At 36.3% G+C, this 17770-nt stretch overlaps 2 protein-coding genes across 6 annotated transcripts; both read right to left on the bottom strand.

The window, feature by feature from the left end:
• Positions 1–239: 239 nt before the first annotated feature.
• LOC113776453 (ankyrin repeat-containing protein At5g02620) lies at positions 240–3725 on the bottom strand. 2 transcript variants are annotated; one of them, XM_027321631.1, is made up of 5 exons: positions 3506–3725; positions 3208–3387; positions 2329–2901; positions 1836–2245; positions 240–1389 (listed from the first exon to the last, which is right to left on the bottom strand). In XM_027321631.1, the coding sequence occupies exons 3-5, from the start codon at positions 2672–2674 to the stop codon at positions 511–513; spliced, it is 1635 nt and encodes a 544-aa protein (XP_027177432.1). In that variant the 5' UTR covers positions 2675–2901; positions 3208–3387; positions 3506–3725; the 3' UTR covers positions 240–510. The 2 variants fall into 2 exon arrangements, with proteins under 2 accessions (XP_027177432.1, XP_027177423.1); XM_027321622.1 differs by having other exon boundaries at positions 3208–3725.
• A 7008-nt stretch (positions 3726–10733) lies between these two features.
• LOC113773683 (nudix hydrolase 9) lies at positions 10734–15879 on the bottom strand. Of its 4 annotated transcripts, none has more exons than XM_027318337.1 (9): positions 15622–15877; positions 15447–15521; positions 15199–15255; positions 14299–14381; positions 13802–13860; positions 12932–13080; positions 12645–12785; positions 11719–11877; positions 10734–11089 (listed from the first exon to the last, which is right to left on the bottom strand). In XM_027318337.1, the coding sequence occupies exons 1-9, from the start codon at positions 15706–15708 to the stop codon at positions 10994–10996; spliced, it is 906 nt and encodes a 301-aa protein (XP_027174138.1). In that variant the 5' UTR covers positions 15709–15877; the 3' UTR covers positions 10734–10993. The 4 variants fall into 4 exon arrangements, with proteins under 4 accessions (XP_027174138.1, XP_027174188.1, XP_027174290.1 ...); XM_027318489.1 differs by having other exon boundaries at positions 11070–11089; positions 11719–11800; positions 15622–15879; XM_027318436.1 differs by lacking the exon at positions 10734–11089 and adding an exon at positions 12297–12417 and having other exon boundaries at positions 11794–11877; positions 15622–15879.
• Positions 15880–17770: the final 1891 nt, after the last annotated feature.

Raw genomic sequence — 17770 nt, 5'->3', positions numbered from 1 at the left:
AACGTGCAAATGTAGTTATGAAAAAGTTCACTATTTTTTCTTTATTATTGAAAACTTGTTCTCGTATGTTGCTTGAGATTGAAGAGAGCCTTCCTTTACTACTAAAACCTTCTTTTAGGTACAGTTGATTGTTGAATGAAGGCATTAGAACTTCTAACAAAAAATGAGATAGAAATGCGGGTGAAGTTGAGCACCATATAGTCTCCTTTTGCGGGAGATAAGAGCACATAATTTGACAATGACTGAAAAGTGTTGCAGATGAGTTGTTGGCGTCTCAACAACGTCGGTGTAAATGTTTCCATAGAAGTTAATGTATAGATCGTAACATTCTCCGCCATATTTCAGCTTACAATATCTCTTTAGTTCAAGTAATTCATTACCAACTAAGCAGCTGTGGGGATGATCAAAACTTTGGAAACGTTATTGAGCCATAGCTATGCACAATCGTTTGGAAGGAGGACATCCGTTGGCCCATAGTTGAAAATATGGAATGGGGTAGTAGGAAACTCTTTAAATTGCATACATCTTCTTAAAGTCAGTATGGAGAACATCTGAATCTGATAAAACTGACATGGACCAAGACCTTGATCTGCTGGCCTGAGAGTTCTTTCGGATGCTCCTCTTGTTTGAGCTCTCTATCCGGTGCATAATCACCCAATAACACATCGTGCCCAGCGTGGTAGCCAAAATTGTGGTTCCTATAATAGTCACTCCAATTGCCAGCCACCTCTCATGCTGGCCAACTACGACAAATGACAGTGCCAAGAAAGCCACTGAAATGAGCACACAAGCTAACCACATAAGCTTGTTTATGATAGCCATCATCTGCTTCTTTGCCTTGCTCTCTATAACGACCACTGAGGTTTGGACAACCACAACAGCAAGAGAAATGAACAGGGCAATTGAGTCGAAGACAAAAAAGATTATGAAGGGGACTTGGGGTGCAATATTAGCTTCCCCAAGCGATTGGCCAGGTGGGATATTGTTAGGGTCATCCACATATTGGCCAGGGACGGTAAAAATGGCTGCAAAGGCCACAGTAGCAATGAGCACCGCTACAACCGTCGTGGAATTGATTGCATTGTTAAGGCCTTCAGCGTGCATCTTGTTAAGGCGCTTGGCAATGCCTTGCACGCGTTTCCTGGTTTGACGGGTATGTTCTAACTGGTAGTGCACTTCATGTTTTATGTCACTCACGGTTTGCTTCAACTCTCTTGCTGGATTTGTTGGTTGAGGCTTGAGCGTCCGGGCGCTCTGAACACCATGCTCCTGCAAGATGGATGCAATATCAGCTTGCCCTGTTTTCTCTGCAGTGTCGAGGGCTGTTTCACTAGACCTATTTACAGCTGCTATGTCGGTTTCGTTCTGTGCCAGAAGCATCCGAACTATCTGCACAAGTAGGATAAGAATTATGATCAATCGCTGCAACCAGTGAATCTTTCTGAATAATATTGCGTACTGAATCAATGTCTAGATAACTCTTTTAGTAGCTCCGACCGAATAACACTATTCTGATGCAATGGAACGTATTATTGGGTACCAGATACAAGGCTTCATGTCAATGCATATGATTTAAAATTCTCTCTCAGGTTGCCAACGAAAGTGTATTATTAGGTTCTATAATACTCATCATCAGCAGTCTTGCGTCCTTTTCATTTCAATCATTCATCTGAAATTCTTACTTTCTGTGCTTGAAATCAAATACACAGCAGATAGATGCATATGGTCAATGAGAAACCACGAGGTGAAAAAAACCTAAAATTGTCTAACCATTAAAACATCAGCAGAACAATTAAGCCATTCATGACTAATCTAGAAAGAAAAGCTTATTTCACCTGTGCCCTCCCTTTCCTTGTGGCTATATGCAACGCAGTATTGCCCTTATTATCAACCATATTTATCAGTGAAGGATCTCCTTTAATCAGTTCCTCCACCACTTCAAGATTTTGTCCTTTGACTGCCATGTGAAGTGCAGTCTGTCCCTTCTTATCATTTCGTGGAGCAATTCCAGGCTCCTTACTCAAAAGGGCCTTCACAACGTGCACATGCCCATTTCTTGCTGCAGAATGCAAGGCAGTCTTCCCATTACTTCTAGCTATAGCAGCAAGGCTACTCTCCAGCTCCAATAGATAATTTACCACTTCAATGTGTCCTTGAGTTGCAGCAGTATGCAGAGCTGTAGTGTTTGCAGTATCAACTGTCATGGAAAGCTCTGAATGAGCCTCCATTAGGACCTTCACGATATCTGGAAACATGTAAAAGTAAGATAAATTTTGCAAAAGATGTGCACCACAAAAATAGGACAAGAACTTTAGCAGTGAGGCATACCCAAATCCCCTTGTTTGGCGGCTATATGTAGTGCATCAAAACCATTCCTTGCTTTGATCCCGGCGGCCGCAAGATCATAGTACTTAATCATCTCCTTCACTAACTCTAGATAACCATATTCCACGGCAACATATAATGCCGTTTCCCCAGCTGAGTTTTGCTTTGACAACAATTCTATTAACTCTTCCTCCGATGACTGGTGGATAATTTCCCATACTGCTTTAAGATTTCCAGCTCTTGCAGCAGAATGCAATGCAGTGTCATCGCGTTTCCCAGTCAATTGTTTCGTCATCTTTTTCCGGGGTGTCGTGGTCGGCTGTTCAGCCTTTTCTGCCATTCCCTCCATTTTATCAACCACCTAAGATAGCTCTCCTTAGCCCTTCACTAATCTATAATCTCATAAAACCTCTTCTTCTTCCCCTCAAAAACCCAAATCAGCAATCGCATTTTTCCTCAAAATTGAATACAAGCAACTGAGAAAGCCAGGGTTCATTCATATATCTTTTTTATCATCATAGATAGAAACTTTAGTTCTCCACCTTCCATATCTAGTATCAACCTGAAATCAACATCCTGCAACAGAAAGAGAAAAATAAATTCAAAAAATATGTTTCCATCCTCAAATCAAATTGCACATAGCCAATGAATTACTATTTCGTACAACTTGATATTCAATGATCATCGTACATGATGCAACAACAGAACCTTTACCGCCATGAACGAATCTTCCTAAAAAGCCACAGACCACCAATCAATATGGTGAGTTCCTTTTTCTTTTCAATCTCTACTTTGTTTATTTATAAAGCTTTTACTTTCGCGAATGGAATACAACTAGAAAGATTGAATTCACATAAAACTAGAAAAAGGCAAGATATTTACCTGGCCATGAAGAAAGCTCCACCTTTTGCTCTCATCCATTAAAACTAGAAGAAGCCATAAATTTGAAGAGCTGTCTGTAATCAAAACAACCTGTTATTCGTTTAAAGACACGGCACGCCCTTTGGCTTTTGTTACATATTCAACCCAAAAAAGAAGATGGCCAAAAAATGGAGAGACATGCTGTAGATGTCAAGGAAGAGGGAGATGGAGGGGGCACATCAAAAGCACATGTAAGCAACAAACTTTTGCAAATATAGTGTATTATAATACAAATCTCAAAACAAAATAAAGGATGTACTTTTTGCAAAGTTCACAATGGTTGATGCTGTTAAAATAAACCAAGAATCATCATAGCAAGGCAGAATTGCTATAATGATAGCAATTCTGATTCTTGGTTTTCAGAATCAGAATTGCTATTATCTTAACAAAAATTAAGGCAGCTTGGGGACAAAAATGAGGTGGCTGCAAAATGAATCAACGGCAATAACAGAGCCACACGCGTTGGTAAATTGGTTCTGGACCCAATGGGAGGTTCTGCAAAGCTCAGCTGAGCTAAATTAGTATCAAGTCACCATCCTCCTCCTAATTATGTGGGGGACGGACGAGAGGGGGTAAATTTGAAGTACTAACGTTTTCAACGTTGTTTGTAGTGTGATTGGGGTTGTGTGGACCACGCGCTGTGGTGGGATTGGAGATTGAAACTACTAATCTGGTTGCTTTTTATTAACATTTTTTTCCTCTTTAACTTTATTCTTTTTTAAGCGCAAGCCTCATGTCTGACCCCAAGCCTCTTTAATATATTTTTTTTGGACTTGTCGAATTTTGAGAAGTTGAAACTCTTTAACTAACTACTAACCCAAAATTCCGTGGCTATCAAATAGGAATTATATTCTTGTTTGGGTTATAGATTGAAGGTTCGAACCTATCTGCAGTGAAAAAAATTTGAATGAGACATCAGAGCACCTTTTGATGTAGTCAAGTCTATATACATGCTCACATTTTATATAATTTCTTTAGACTACCCCTCCTTGTAAAATAGGATAGATTAGGGAGAGGGAGAGGGAGAAGAGAAAAAAAACCAAAAAAAAGCCTCTGTCGGTGCCGAAAGAGATGGCCAGCGTCGGAAGAGGTGACTGGCGCCAGAGGTGGTGGTGAGTTGATGTGGGGGAGGAAGAAGAAAAAAAGAAAGAAGGAAATTTTTTTTTATTTTTTGGTATTTTTGAAATGTGTTTTTTAAAAACTTTGGAAAGTTTTTTAAAGTTACTATAGTTAAAGTTGTTAAAAAAATTGTAGGATAAAAACTAGGCAAAAACTTGCTTTGCCAAACAGGGTCTAAGTTATAGAAATGTCGTCGCTACTGCGACAGAAAAAAAAGAACTCTTTAACTTTAACAATCCGAAATGTGCAATTGTTGGAGTATCCCCTACTTACAAATTCTATGAAGATAACCAATTATTTACAGTGAATCATGGGTCTATTTTTTTTCCTTTTTTTTTTGGGACAACAAAGCATGGATTAATTTCGTCTTGCTAAGAACATCCCCATTAGTTAACAAAGTAAACATAAGGGCCAAATTGGCAAATATCTTTTTGTATTTTCCTCTTCATAGTCTTTTCTCATATTGAGATGATAGTTTAAAGTGGATGAACAGATTTCAAGAAGGTAGCTGGAAAAAAAAAGGATTGTTTGCTTGCTTTTTTTTTTCTTTTTTCCTTTAAATGGAATCAATAATAGTTTTCATTTGTGTCTTTGATGACTTGAACTGACTATAGTTGAAACGTCTTAGTGATTAAATTGCGCTTCATTGTCAGATTGTTTGCTTGCTTCAAGTTTATCTCTACGAATCTTTCAACATAGTGAAGAATGAATGAAAATGAATTTCTTTAGACAAATTTGATCAAAGATAAGAGAACTATAATTATGAATATTCATCAAAACGAGGAAGGACTGTGTGGGTGAGCTCCAAATCATTTGTTTAGGCAATGATAAACTGAGATCAGAGAACAAGCATAGCATGAGACAACGTTTTTTTATTTTGCCGGGGCCACAAAAAAAAAAAAAAAAAAAAGAAGCTTTGCTCATGTACTTTTCTCTAACCGTGTGGTTTTACTGAGTCGTGTCCACTGAAGTAGAGGCCCCACAGAATCACTGTTAAAAGTTTATCTTCAGTCTTCAGTGCTGCATTTGGATTAAAAGCGTAGAAACAGGCATGTAGGCATCATGAAATCCACTTTTTTCAGATTGAGAAACTGCTCTAATTTATTCCAATTTTATCTTTCAATGCGCTTTCTTTTGTTTATTACTTTTTTTTTATTTAGTGAAGATGTTTGGATTGTCATTTTTCTTCCAAAATTTTTTGTATTTTTCATAAACACATTTCTCGATTAATTTTGTATTTCACATACATGAAATCACTACAATACCTTTTTTTTTTCTTTTTTTTTTTACAAAAAAATGCGAAAGATAGCAATTCAAACACGCAAGTTTTTTGGAGTACGTGAATCTCAATCAATTTCTTTGGTTACCACTCATCCATTTTGGATTTCTCTTTCTCTTTTACTTTTATTCGTTGCCAATTTAATTGCATTTAAAATTGGACATAAAGTTGGTTTCTCAAGGATTTATTATGTCCTCATCAAACTCCAAAAATCTAGTGAAGTTTAAGATTTTGGAGAAGAAATCTCTCCTTGTAAACATTCTAAATTAATTGCTTGTAGCAAGGACATTAATAAACCGTGTCTACGAGTTATTAATTCCATTCGTTTGAGATATATAGAATTTTATTGCCGCCAAACTTAGGTAAGTAAAGTTACCAGTATATATAAGTGCCAACCTAAATATTTCATACGAGCGCTTGTAAACATATTAATTGCCTTTTTTTACTTCAAACTGGATGCTTCTATACAAGCAGCAATTCCGCAGTAGATGCTGATTCTGATGAAGAAAAATGAAGAATTTTTAGTTTATAAAGAAAACTTTTGTGTTTGGATTGTATTTTCCGTCATTTTTCATGGAAAAATTACTGTAGCGATTTGATATATGTGAGGGAAAAAGGTGATAGGGAAATGTGATCACGAAAAACGACAATATTTTCCGACGGAAACAAGCAATCCAAGCATGACCTGAAATTATCTTCTTCATCAGTCTATCTCCACTTCGATGCTAGCTACAGCATACAACGATACTACGTAGAAAGATATCTCTCCAACCATTAACTCAAAAGTCAAAAACAGCAGTTAAGGAAGATAGATTCCATGTGATCTACTTTCATATTGTTCAACTATGCCATCTAGAATACATGTTACGCTTGATTACACTCACCACGAGGTCAACTTCGCACTTAAGTACATATTAATAAGTCAATGTGATTGATTACTTAAAACCACTTACGATTCCCACTTGAAATCTTCACCTATTTTATCATCAACTTGGGTCTTGGTTTGGTTCTTGTTATCCACTATAGCCTATAATTACATATTAGGTCTATCTATCTAACGAGCAGCTGCCACTCGTTAAGATGTAGTTCAAATGTCAAATTTTTAAAGGATTTTTCTACTCGTTAATAAACGTGAACCAGATATATCTATCATGTAAATGCAAACTATACTAATGTAATTCAAATGTTACATTTTTTAAGGAATTTTTCTAAAGGTGTTTATTACACGCTCCTAAATCCCATCTAAACTACCATATGAATGTACATGCTAGCAAATAGAAAAAGTAATTTTTTATTTTTTTCCTAACAGGGTAAAGATTAGATTTAAGAAATAGAGAGGGAGAAAGATGAGATTTAAGAAGCGGAAAGAAACAAACCTTGTTTTTTTTGTTAAAATACTTACAATTGTACTAAATTTTCGTTGACAAGGAATCTATCTACATGCGACTAGTACCATTAATTCACAGATTATCTTTCATGAGAAAGTCATGCTGCTAAATGTTGGTCCCACGCAGGCAAATTGCGATCTGATGTTGAACATGAAGTAAAGCATGAAACATGGCCACGTTGCGTCACAGTCATCCGGTTAACTACGTATAGTGGTAGGGTAGGATTAAAAATGCGTTGTCGTTTTGCCTGATAATTAAGTAAATCTCAAATACGGTTGATAAATCATAATCACGCGCTTATAAGGTGCTTTTCTTTACCACTTGGAAATGAAAACAAATGCGAGCCGACAAATGCTGAGAAACAATTCATTTTAATCACCAATTATTCGTAAGATCTCAATTTCCGAGAATATATATAGTTATTATCCTTAAAACTGCCAAAACTAACGGAATCTATGGCCTTGACACAGCTGAACTGTATCCGCCCTAAATTTCAGGTGTCCATTCCTTCATTGTGTCCAGCAATTAGAACTCTACGTTTTAGATTTTTTTTCCCTGCCTTTTGTTGGTAATAACGTCCTAGACTTTCACCGTGAAGATAAATAAATGAACAAGTTAAACTTGTCTTTTATATGACACATATTAGTAGCTTTGAATAAATTTCTTTATTTGATGTTTTCTCGTTAAAGCAATGGGTTCTTGAAAGTGGTAGATTGCTATTTCTACTAGTTTTTGTTAAAAAAAAAGAAAAAAAAGTTACGATAACGATTTGATGCATATAAAATAAAAAGATGATTAGAAAATATTTTCGTAAAAAGCATAAAACCGACGCCTAGGGGGGAGGGGAAGTGTTTCAGCATTTTAATTCTGGTTTATGTAACTTTCTAGTGAAGGGTTTTACGCGAGAATAATAATTTATTTCAAAAGATTATTGTACTTATAGTAGGACAAAATCAAAACTGTCCTTCAAAATTAAAAATCACAAAATCGTGTATCGTGCACCCTGCAATTTATCGTGCACCCTTAGCAGCGGGGCACCCCTGTGGGGTTTCTATCCCACATCGGTTCGGGGGGGTTTGGGGTTTGGGTTTATTAAGGTCTGCGGGAGCCTTCAAAAGTTGCCGGCTTTTGAAGGTTTCTCGCAGGTCAACTTTAGTAACGAAAAAGTCTGAGTTTCTCGGTCATCGGAAAAAAATGCACCCTGCAATGTGAACATCATCAATGTCACTGTCAAATTACAAAAATAGGGGGGATGCATGAAATGATAGGCCAACAGGGTGGGGAGCGCTTGACATGATTGAGGATTTGCCTAAGAAACTTGATGCCGCTGATTTAGATAAACTGGCCTTGGAATGAAATTTTGTCCCGCAGTGGAGATTGGACTTTGAGCTTATATTCGTTAGCCAAGCAAATGACTTCTTTGCTTCTATTCTCTCTTGTCCGTGGAAAAAAAGAGGGTTCTTCTTATAATGGTTGAACAGAGTCCGAAGACTTTGCTCTTGAATTTTTTAAGTGATTTGATACCATCAATCATAACCAGATAATTTGATATTATCTTAGGTATAGTATTTTGAGCTTTCTTTCTTTTTTTTTTTTTGGGTCTTCTTGGTATCTATACATTTGAGTGAAGGTGAGGAAATCGTCCCCATACAGTCGCATATTTTAGTACTACTGTTTTGATACCGATTACTGAATACGTCTGTTGTCAACAGAGGTAGTACAATTATTTTCAAGAAGGCTGATTGGATTGGATCAAAATTTGTATGCATGCGACTACCGAAAGAAACCCTTTATGCTGTTTCATCAATTAATTCAGATTATCACTCTTTAGTTTTTCTTAATGAGGTTTTATCCTGTCTCTACATCATATTTAGTTGTTAATTTTGTAGTGAAATAGAAAATTTGACTGGATTTAATGGTGTGATAGAAAAATGATAACGGGTAAAAGATTATTAGCAATCTTAAAACTTTGTACTTCACATTTTTTAACTCAAAGAGGTCTTTATAAATATCAAAAGATTGACACTCAATACGAAAATGGGAAACAAATATAACAACTACACTTGTTAATTGGATCATGTAAATAAGGCTTTGACATGTTCAAACTCAACTTACATAAAAATATCGGGTGTTTAGATTGTCAATTATTTCACTTTATTTATACACACTGATTTGCTTGCATCGTCAACATATTTTCTAATCACATTTTATCTCACATACATCGTATCAAAAAAGTACTACAATGCTTTTTCACAAATATTATCTCAAATAATTTACAATCCAAACACACTCGATTCATTTTTTAACCCGAATTTAGTTCAGCTAGCTTCACATTTTTGTAACCCATGCTTGGGCCAAAAAAAAAAAAAATTCAAACATTGAGCCTAATTCAGGCAAGCCTAAACAATCCGTTAATCCATAGACGTTCTACAATATTTTGCAAAAAAGTTTGAATTTCATGAGAAAAAATAATATGGTTTACCATAACATCCATAAACCTACCAACTAGAGATTGAAAAAATATATATATCATAAAATTAGCCTTCTAAAATCAATTATTTACCTGGATTTTTTTAATTCTCAAATATGAACCCTAGTGTGTGTGTATATATAAATTATTCGAACCAAGTATTAAGTGAGGTGAAGTCAGTGCAACTCAAGTTTAACTCACATTTAATTCTAATAAAATAGTTTGATCCACACTTAACTCAACTCACACTGTATAAGGCTCAATGCACGCACTAGTCCATTTTGAGCCGATCGGGCTGAGCTCAGGTCAGTTCAACCCAATTGACAGGCGTAATAACATCCATGTATTGATACTCAGCCACAGGAAGGCAATTACAATACTGGGCGGTTTATAGCCGAACCAAGGTTTAGACTTTTCCATTCGTCCGAAAAAAAAGAAAAGAAAAGAAGTTTAGACTTTTCCACTTTGGTTCCTCCGTTTGATACCAACATGTAATGTAAAAAGTTCAGTGCTCCAATTTCATTTTCACTCCACTACTCTCCACCGACTCTTTAGTTGGACTTCTGAGTTGGATGACATCCCATTTCCTGATCCCCTTTCACCATCAATTATTATCGCAAAGCTATATATCTTATACACCGGAAAGCAAAAGGACGGACGGCAAACAAAACCCCACCCCACAGCAAAGCTAGAGACAAAAGGCACAAGCTTGAATTCTTGGGAGAGAAGAGGAAGTTCAAGCAATAGTAATAAGACACTCAACCAGGGTTGGCTCCACCGCACAGCCATCAGCACAAGCTCTTTAGGGGCTTTCACATTTCCATTAACAACTTGTCAACCTCAAAACGGGGTAATAGCACTAACAACTGACCATGGCTAACAAAGTGCAAATACCACTAATTCCCAAAAACAACACTAGGAACCACCATTATATAACGCGTACGCGGGAAAGAGGAGTATTTCGTGCATGTATTCAATTGATTTTCCATTCCTGAAGAACGCAAACTCCTTGAATTTCCTGTCCGCATTCCCACCCCCCCCCCCCCCCCCGGGGCCCCCGCGGGGGAAAAATGAAATATTGTCTTCTGATGCAACAAGTACGAATAGTTTTCGAAACAGCCAAGCACGATAAATAGCCAGGAGGTAAATCTCAGAGGTATAATCTCAAATCAAAACCAAAAGAGGACCAAGTAAAGAAACAAAACTTTACGCTAACAAGAGCATCTTCGCGTGTAAAATGGATCCTGTTTATTGATTATTACATATTGCTCGTCTTGAAAAGGTTTGATCATCAAGTGCAAGTCACGGAATCAATTGATCCAAATAATTATATTCTCATCACCTATCAAAGTACAACCAGCGAGCCACGACCGATAGTCTGACAATTGAAGCATATAATAACATAATAGACTGACCAATAACCATTTCCTTCTCAATTCGATTTCAAAACAACCTGAGGAAAAATCATCAAGAAGCAATCGCATATCACCATTAGGCATCCTTTGCAGCATCTATCATCAACTTAAAAAGTGCAAATCCTCCCTGGTGACAACCAGGCATTTTTTTGGCCATGCTCTCCAGGTCATCCTGGTAGATTGAACAGATAAGTCAAAACTTTGTGATCCCCCTCAAAACAAGAACAAGAAGCAGAAGAATGTTAGAAATACAAGAACAAACAATAAGAAGAAATAATTACACTAGGTGCTGTCAAACCATTTTGCTTTTAATGGTTTGCATCCTGAACTTCAACTTGTGACTAATCAACACTCAGACATAAAGAATCTTCCCATATGACCAAATTTTAACAAGATCTTCATACTCAAATGTTCCATCTGAAGCCCATTTAGATTGTTTTGTCAGGGCATAACAAAACCAACTGTGGAATGCTAACAAACCAGACAATACTGGACATTTTCACCAAGATCCTGCAACTGCATTTCATATGAAACAAGGTCAACTCCTAGCAAGGACTAGCCACTTGCCATAAGGGGGGACTACAGGTGTTTGAACTGTTTAATATTTATTATTTGCAGTTATAAGATAATGACACTAACACAGATGTAACCACATCTTGTGGTGGGGACAATGGACTTATACAATTACATGATAAAATAGCTTTTGCTGGACAATTAGTAAGCAAGGCTGCAAAAATATTGGAACTTTGTAGGACAACATTGAACAGCAATACTTCATGGTTACAATTACGAAAAACGAACCATTGATGCAGCATAAAGCTGGGTCGACTCATAGCCATCTGCTGCACTATGATACAGTTGTTGAATTTCCATAGACTGAAGACTGCATGTCATGAAAAAGAAAGCAGTTGGTCTGACATTCAACACTCTACGGGATATACCAATAAAGGCTGGCTTGGTCTGCATGAACGAAGAGTAAACCATCTTAAACAAACCAGAAGACAACTTTTGGAGGTGACAAAATTCAGCAAAGAAGAAGCAATCAGGGCATGCAATTTTGACACCCCATTTTCCACTACATACATGCAAAACACCAAGAGTATAGAATGAATTATAAATTCAAGAGCTAGGCCTCAGGCCAGTACTTTCAAAGCAAGGGTCCATGTGAAAAAAGATTTACCCTTCATAGAAGCCCAGGGAACTGAACACCCATGATGGAACTTAAAGCTCAAGTGAAAAACATATATTGCAATAAGAAGCATTCATTATCATTATTTTCAAACTGGACCTGAAAAACGGTACCTTAAGATAACAGAGTAAAAGTGTTTGCACATACTGCATATGAATGAAGTAAACATGCTTTGAACTGGCATTTTTACCTATAATAAACTCAAAGGGCCATGTCATCTGATGGTTGGTCACATGTCACAAGTTTCTGTTTTCAGTTTCCATTTCATTATGCTGCCTAGACCGGGCAGAGTCACCAGGCTTAGGATATATCTGAACTTTCATTGAGAGAACATTAATCTTTTGAAGATGAGATTTGTTAAGTAAAACAACACGAGGAGATGAACTTCTGACTAAAATACCAACAAATATCTTGTCAATAATTTCTCTAAATCTGTTTTCCACGAAGGAATTAGACAACAAAGGCAAACCAACATTACACCAGCCAAACAATTAGGAAGAAAACCTTCAAGAATAAAAAGGAAACAACAGTCACTTACTAGGCTATCTGCAGGAACTCCAATTTCTTCTACTACTTCACGCATGATACTGTCAAACATTTCCTGAGAAAGTTTTTCCTTCATTATCTGATGGCTGTTATCATCTCTATTATCATGAGATGATATTCCAATTTCTTCAGGCTGTCGATAATTAAAGATGTATTAAAAATCAGAATGAGTTACCAATGAAAATGTTGAAGCTGGAGTTTGTAAGTATTTATATTTAATCATATCATAGATGTTCATTACTTCCAATTCTACAAATTTGAAGGTTTCCAGGTAAATACCTCTGGATGGCCTCCTGGGAAAACATAATGTCCAGGAAACTCTCCAACATTTTTACTTCTTTGCAGCACTATTATCTTTTTATCAGATGTCTCTATAACTGCACCATTACCGAGAGGGCTGGAAGTATGCTGACATTGCCTAAAATCATCTGAAAAGAATTACATCAGTCATAAGATGGTTAATACAAGGAAATAGTAGAATTCAGAATATCGACCAACACCATTGCTTTCAGCAGTTCAAGTTGGCAAAAATTTTGAAACAATATCATCTCTTAGACATGAATGACTATAGTATTTTAGCCCTCAGACCATTTCCATTGAGAATTCACATTTTCACAGCAAAAACAGTGACAAAAAGTTAAAGACTTAAATAAGAAGTGTTGATCTTTGCATCATCGGGCACTTGTGAACACTGGACAGATCCTGAAAGCAACTATATAGCAAGTGGTGCAATGAAAAAAATGTAATGTCCTAGAGGTGAACAGGCAAGGCCTCTTCCACCTCTGAGTGTCCAAAGCAACTGTTTTATAATTTAAATACAATCTTCCAGATCACAATTTCTGCATGCCATCTAAACATGAAGAAGATCTTCAACTAGTCATCATGATGCCAGCTCATACTCTACATGTTTCAGAACAACAAGTTAAAAAGTATTAAAGAGCAGATACTTAGAAGAAAATATTAGCCAACTCCAATGTTTATTAATGCTAGGCAGACTTTAACCACAGCAAAAGCATAAGTAGGATGAGCCAGGAATCTTGATGTGACCAAAATTTTGATAGAAAATCCAATTGCAGTGGCTTCTTCAAGGATTCGGTAAACAAACAAGATGACACTTCAGTCACAACTTTGACAAGATAATGACAGCACCTTCAGATGGAAGCAGAAATCTTTCCCACAAAGGATTCAAATTAGTGCCAACAAATGTCCTGAAAAGAAGCCAGGTGGCATGGAACCATCAGCATTTTCTTTGTTACTTTTGACAGGCAAGTGGAAGGGCAAGAGACATGATAAAGGCATATAATACTGTAAGACCTCAAAGATTCCGTGATGATTCTCAAAACCTTTAACTCAAGCATGAATGTCATATCATGACTTTTTGGGTTGCATTTAATTTCCCATAACCCCTTTTTTAAAAGTTATCATTGATTTCATGTAAGAAACAGGAATACACAGACAGTAGTGAATTACATCCCCACAGATGCATACTACCAATTGAAGTAAAGTCACTGGTATCAATTTTTGGCAAAGTAACAGAATTTCAGATCTATAATCAATAAGCCTGTAAAACAGGCAACATCCAAGAAGTTGGTAGTACAAATATATGAGACAGAAATAAGAGAGAGGGAGAGCATCAAAGAGAAAACCTATAATCTGTCAAACCAAGGTGAAGGCAAACATGGGGCTCTTGATCGGTACCAGCCCCACCAGAAAAACTGTGTCCTCCATACTGAAAGTCATCAATTTGATATAACTGTAAGGAACTTAATATTTGAACTGAGTATATTGCATGGCAAAGTAAATAAGCGAGGCAAAACATCAACTATTGTTCTTAAGCTTTCAATTTTTTTTCTCTCTCTTCACTGCCGTAAATGCACAAATATTTACATGTAATCATTGCTTTTGCAGCAAATATATACTCTAGACGTAAGCCAAAAAGACATTGTAGTGGACCCAGAAGTATCAATGGAGTTGCCTCAGCACTGCCGAAGTCCTATGGTTTTTAACATGCATCAGATTCATGGTTTGTATTTTATGATCACCTAAGCAGACCTTCCTGGACTTTTTATGAGCTTCATCTCTACAGTTTTCCTAATTCAGGTTGTATTAAAATTATTGTCCAAATTTCCTTCGCCTACATTTGTATCTTAAGCGATTTGTTAAGTCTACCACAAAATATCACTATAAGTATATGCTATATATTCAAACTCAAAAAACTTAACAACTCAAAATAACATAAAGAGCACAAGTCTTGTGATTCATCAACACAAAAGATTCCACGATCCAATTGTGAAGCCAAGAAAAAGACTGCATAAAGAACTCATATTGTCCCTGCAACTAGCAAAAAACGTGATCCACCAAAGTCTCTCATTAGTAGCTAGACTTGTTTGTTTTCAGACATCTTAAACTAAAAGGCCTACTATAAATCACAATGCCATAAAACCTGCATAAACGAGGAAATACTACATGAAAAACAACAAGTATTTCAGTAAGAATAGAAAACTTCTTCATTGGTGACTTTGAAGAAAGCAAGACTGCTGACATACCCTGAACTTTAATCCATTGAACAATGAAGCATTCTTTTGAACTCTTTGATCCCATATCTAACAAAACAGCATAAAAACAAAAAAACAACGTTCAGACATAAATGAGCTGATTGAACCAATATGCCGTATTTTGTATGATTCAAGAAAGAAAACACTTTAGGTATTTTGTATGATTCAAGAAAGAAAACACTTTAGCTAACATACGAAGCAAAACTATTTAACTCCACAGGCAAAAATAAGAGTCTGACCTCAGAAATGGAGTTCTCTAAATTGACATCTGGATGAGGAATTCTATCATACACTTGACCAAAATCAACTGACACCTTCAAGTTCAGAGTTCATTTACCAATCAGTAAAATTGAAAAATTACAGAAAATTGAATTATAATATCATAAAATACGTTAGATTCTTGCATTAAGAAACCTGGGAGGGAGAGAGACCGGTGGGACAAGAGAGCCGAATCTTGAATGCAGGCTGATCTTGATTGCCGATTTCCATATTTGCTTTCATTGGTATTGTGTAAAAATGCAATTTTTTTTTTTTTAAATTCTGGCCTGAGACTAATTTTTTGTAAAGTTAGACCTGAAAAATGTCCAAAGATGTCCTGAATTGGAATCCAATTCAATTAACCAACCGTCTTCTGTTTTCCCTCCTCGGCGGCTTAATAACTGGCACTTTTCGTCCATTTTACGCCAATCCTTTTCCTATTTGTGAATGATTTTCTTTTCTTTTTTTTTTTAAAGGAAATTTAATCCCAAATGGAGCATTAGGCAAACTTACTAATAGATGATTGCACGAAGCAAGCCCATTTCGTGGCCCAATTTGAGATACGCTAATGTACGGCTAAGTTAGCCAAATTGATATGTCTGGAGAACATGAGATCGTGATACGGGTTGATATCGACCCAAAATTGAAAGTCCAAAACTAAAAGACCCAATAGCCCAAATTATGTCACACCATTTGTTAAGATGGTGTGGCACAATTTGGCTAATTGAGTATTTGATAGCCAAATATCAGTCAAATTAAAACGGTTGCAATTGAAAAACAGTGAACATCTAGTCATACTTAAATAGACCGGTCTATCCAAATATGAGTCAAATTAAAACAGCTGCAATTGAAAAATGGTGAACATCTACCCATACTCAAATACAATCTCCCACACAAAAAAAAAAAAGAGAAAAAAAGCTACTCCAAGGTTGATTCGTAAATTTTTTTTTTTTGGTTGCTGGATTCATCAATTGAAGTTTAATAAACAATTAATGTAGGCTAATTTCCTAGATTCAAATCGATATGGGTGATCACGATTTGTTCAGCTTGGTATAGAAAATTAAGGCCTTATTTGTAATGCCATTCAACTCCAAAAAAATTTTCGTTTTCTATGAACATATTTTTGAATCGCTTCTATATTTCATATACATTAAATATCACTACAGTATATAGTATATTTTTCTACAAAAACTCAATCCAAACGGGCTCCAAGAATGTCATGAATGGGGATTGGCAATATACGCTGAAGGTTCAGCTTGGATCTATAGCTTGGAATCATGTTTTTCTAGTACTCCCAGGTTTAGTTAAACCTTTGTTAGCTACCAATCTCAAAACGGTGCATCCTATAGCAGAGTAGTATCATTCTAGTAGTGCCCTTTCTTGGCCTGCATTCAGCACTGAGCAACCCCCCCCCCCCACAAAAACACCCACAACAAAACAAAACAAAACAAAACAAAGAAAAAAGAAGGGACAAATGGTCGGTTCTTATTTCCCGGTGATGAGTACGTAAAGCAAATACAGAAAATTTACTTCACAGAAGATGAACTTCTCCATATCTTGAGGGAGAGTCGTGTAGGTACACCAGGTCGAGTAAGTGGAAAAAATCCTATTGAATGTCACATGTGCCTCTTGATGGTACCGGACCACTGAGACTTCATAACTAAGTACAACAAATGCTTTTAGGGGAAGAGATGCATGAGCAGCCAGGTCTCGGTTTTTAGTTCAACTTTTGATTATTAAGAGTAGCATTTAGTTCAACTTATAAATCTTTGCAGGCTGGCCCTGCATGTCTTCTCCTCAAAGGAGAAACTGCTGTTAATTAGTTCCTGGCTACTTCTGTATCAGAATAGTTGTTGGAGACTACTTGGAGCTTATTGGTTTGTCAAATTATTGAGGCCTAGGTTTGCTTTGCATGGTTCTATAACCTTTTCTTTTTTTTTTTTTTTGAGAATTTCAGTTCTTGATTTGGTGAATTTACTGAAATTGTTCAATATTCTTATGTTGATATGAATGAGTATTTACTATTTAGACATTTAAAGAACAAGTTTGACATAGATTTTATCGAAAAAATCCATTCAATAAAAAATCCAATAGTGCTGGAAATTCTGAATAATAGATAACCAAAAAAAAAAAGGGAAGAAACTTCAGTGCCGAGTGAAAGTAAGGCGGAGCAAGATGAGAAAATGTTTCACTTATTTGGGAGTTCCGAAATGAAGAAAAAATTAATTGGCTTTTCCTACAAGGAAAACCCAATCTTGTCAACCAATATTATTGCTTAGCAAATTATATTAAGAGCTTTTCTTGA

Source organism: Coffea eugenioides, chromosome 1 (assembly GCF_003713205.1).
Source record: "Coffea eugenioides isolate CCC68of chromosome 1, Ceug_1.0, whole genome shotgun sequence".
Classification (NCBI taxonomy): domain Eukaryota; kingdom Viridiplantae; phylum Streptophyta; class Magnoliopsida; order Gentianales; family Rubiaceae; genus Coffea; species Coffea eugenioides.
Note: the sequence above shows the minus strand (reverse complement) of the source record. Positions and strands in the feature narration are given on the sequence as shown.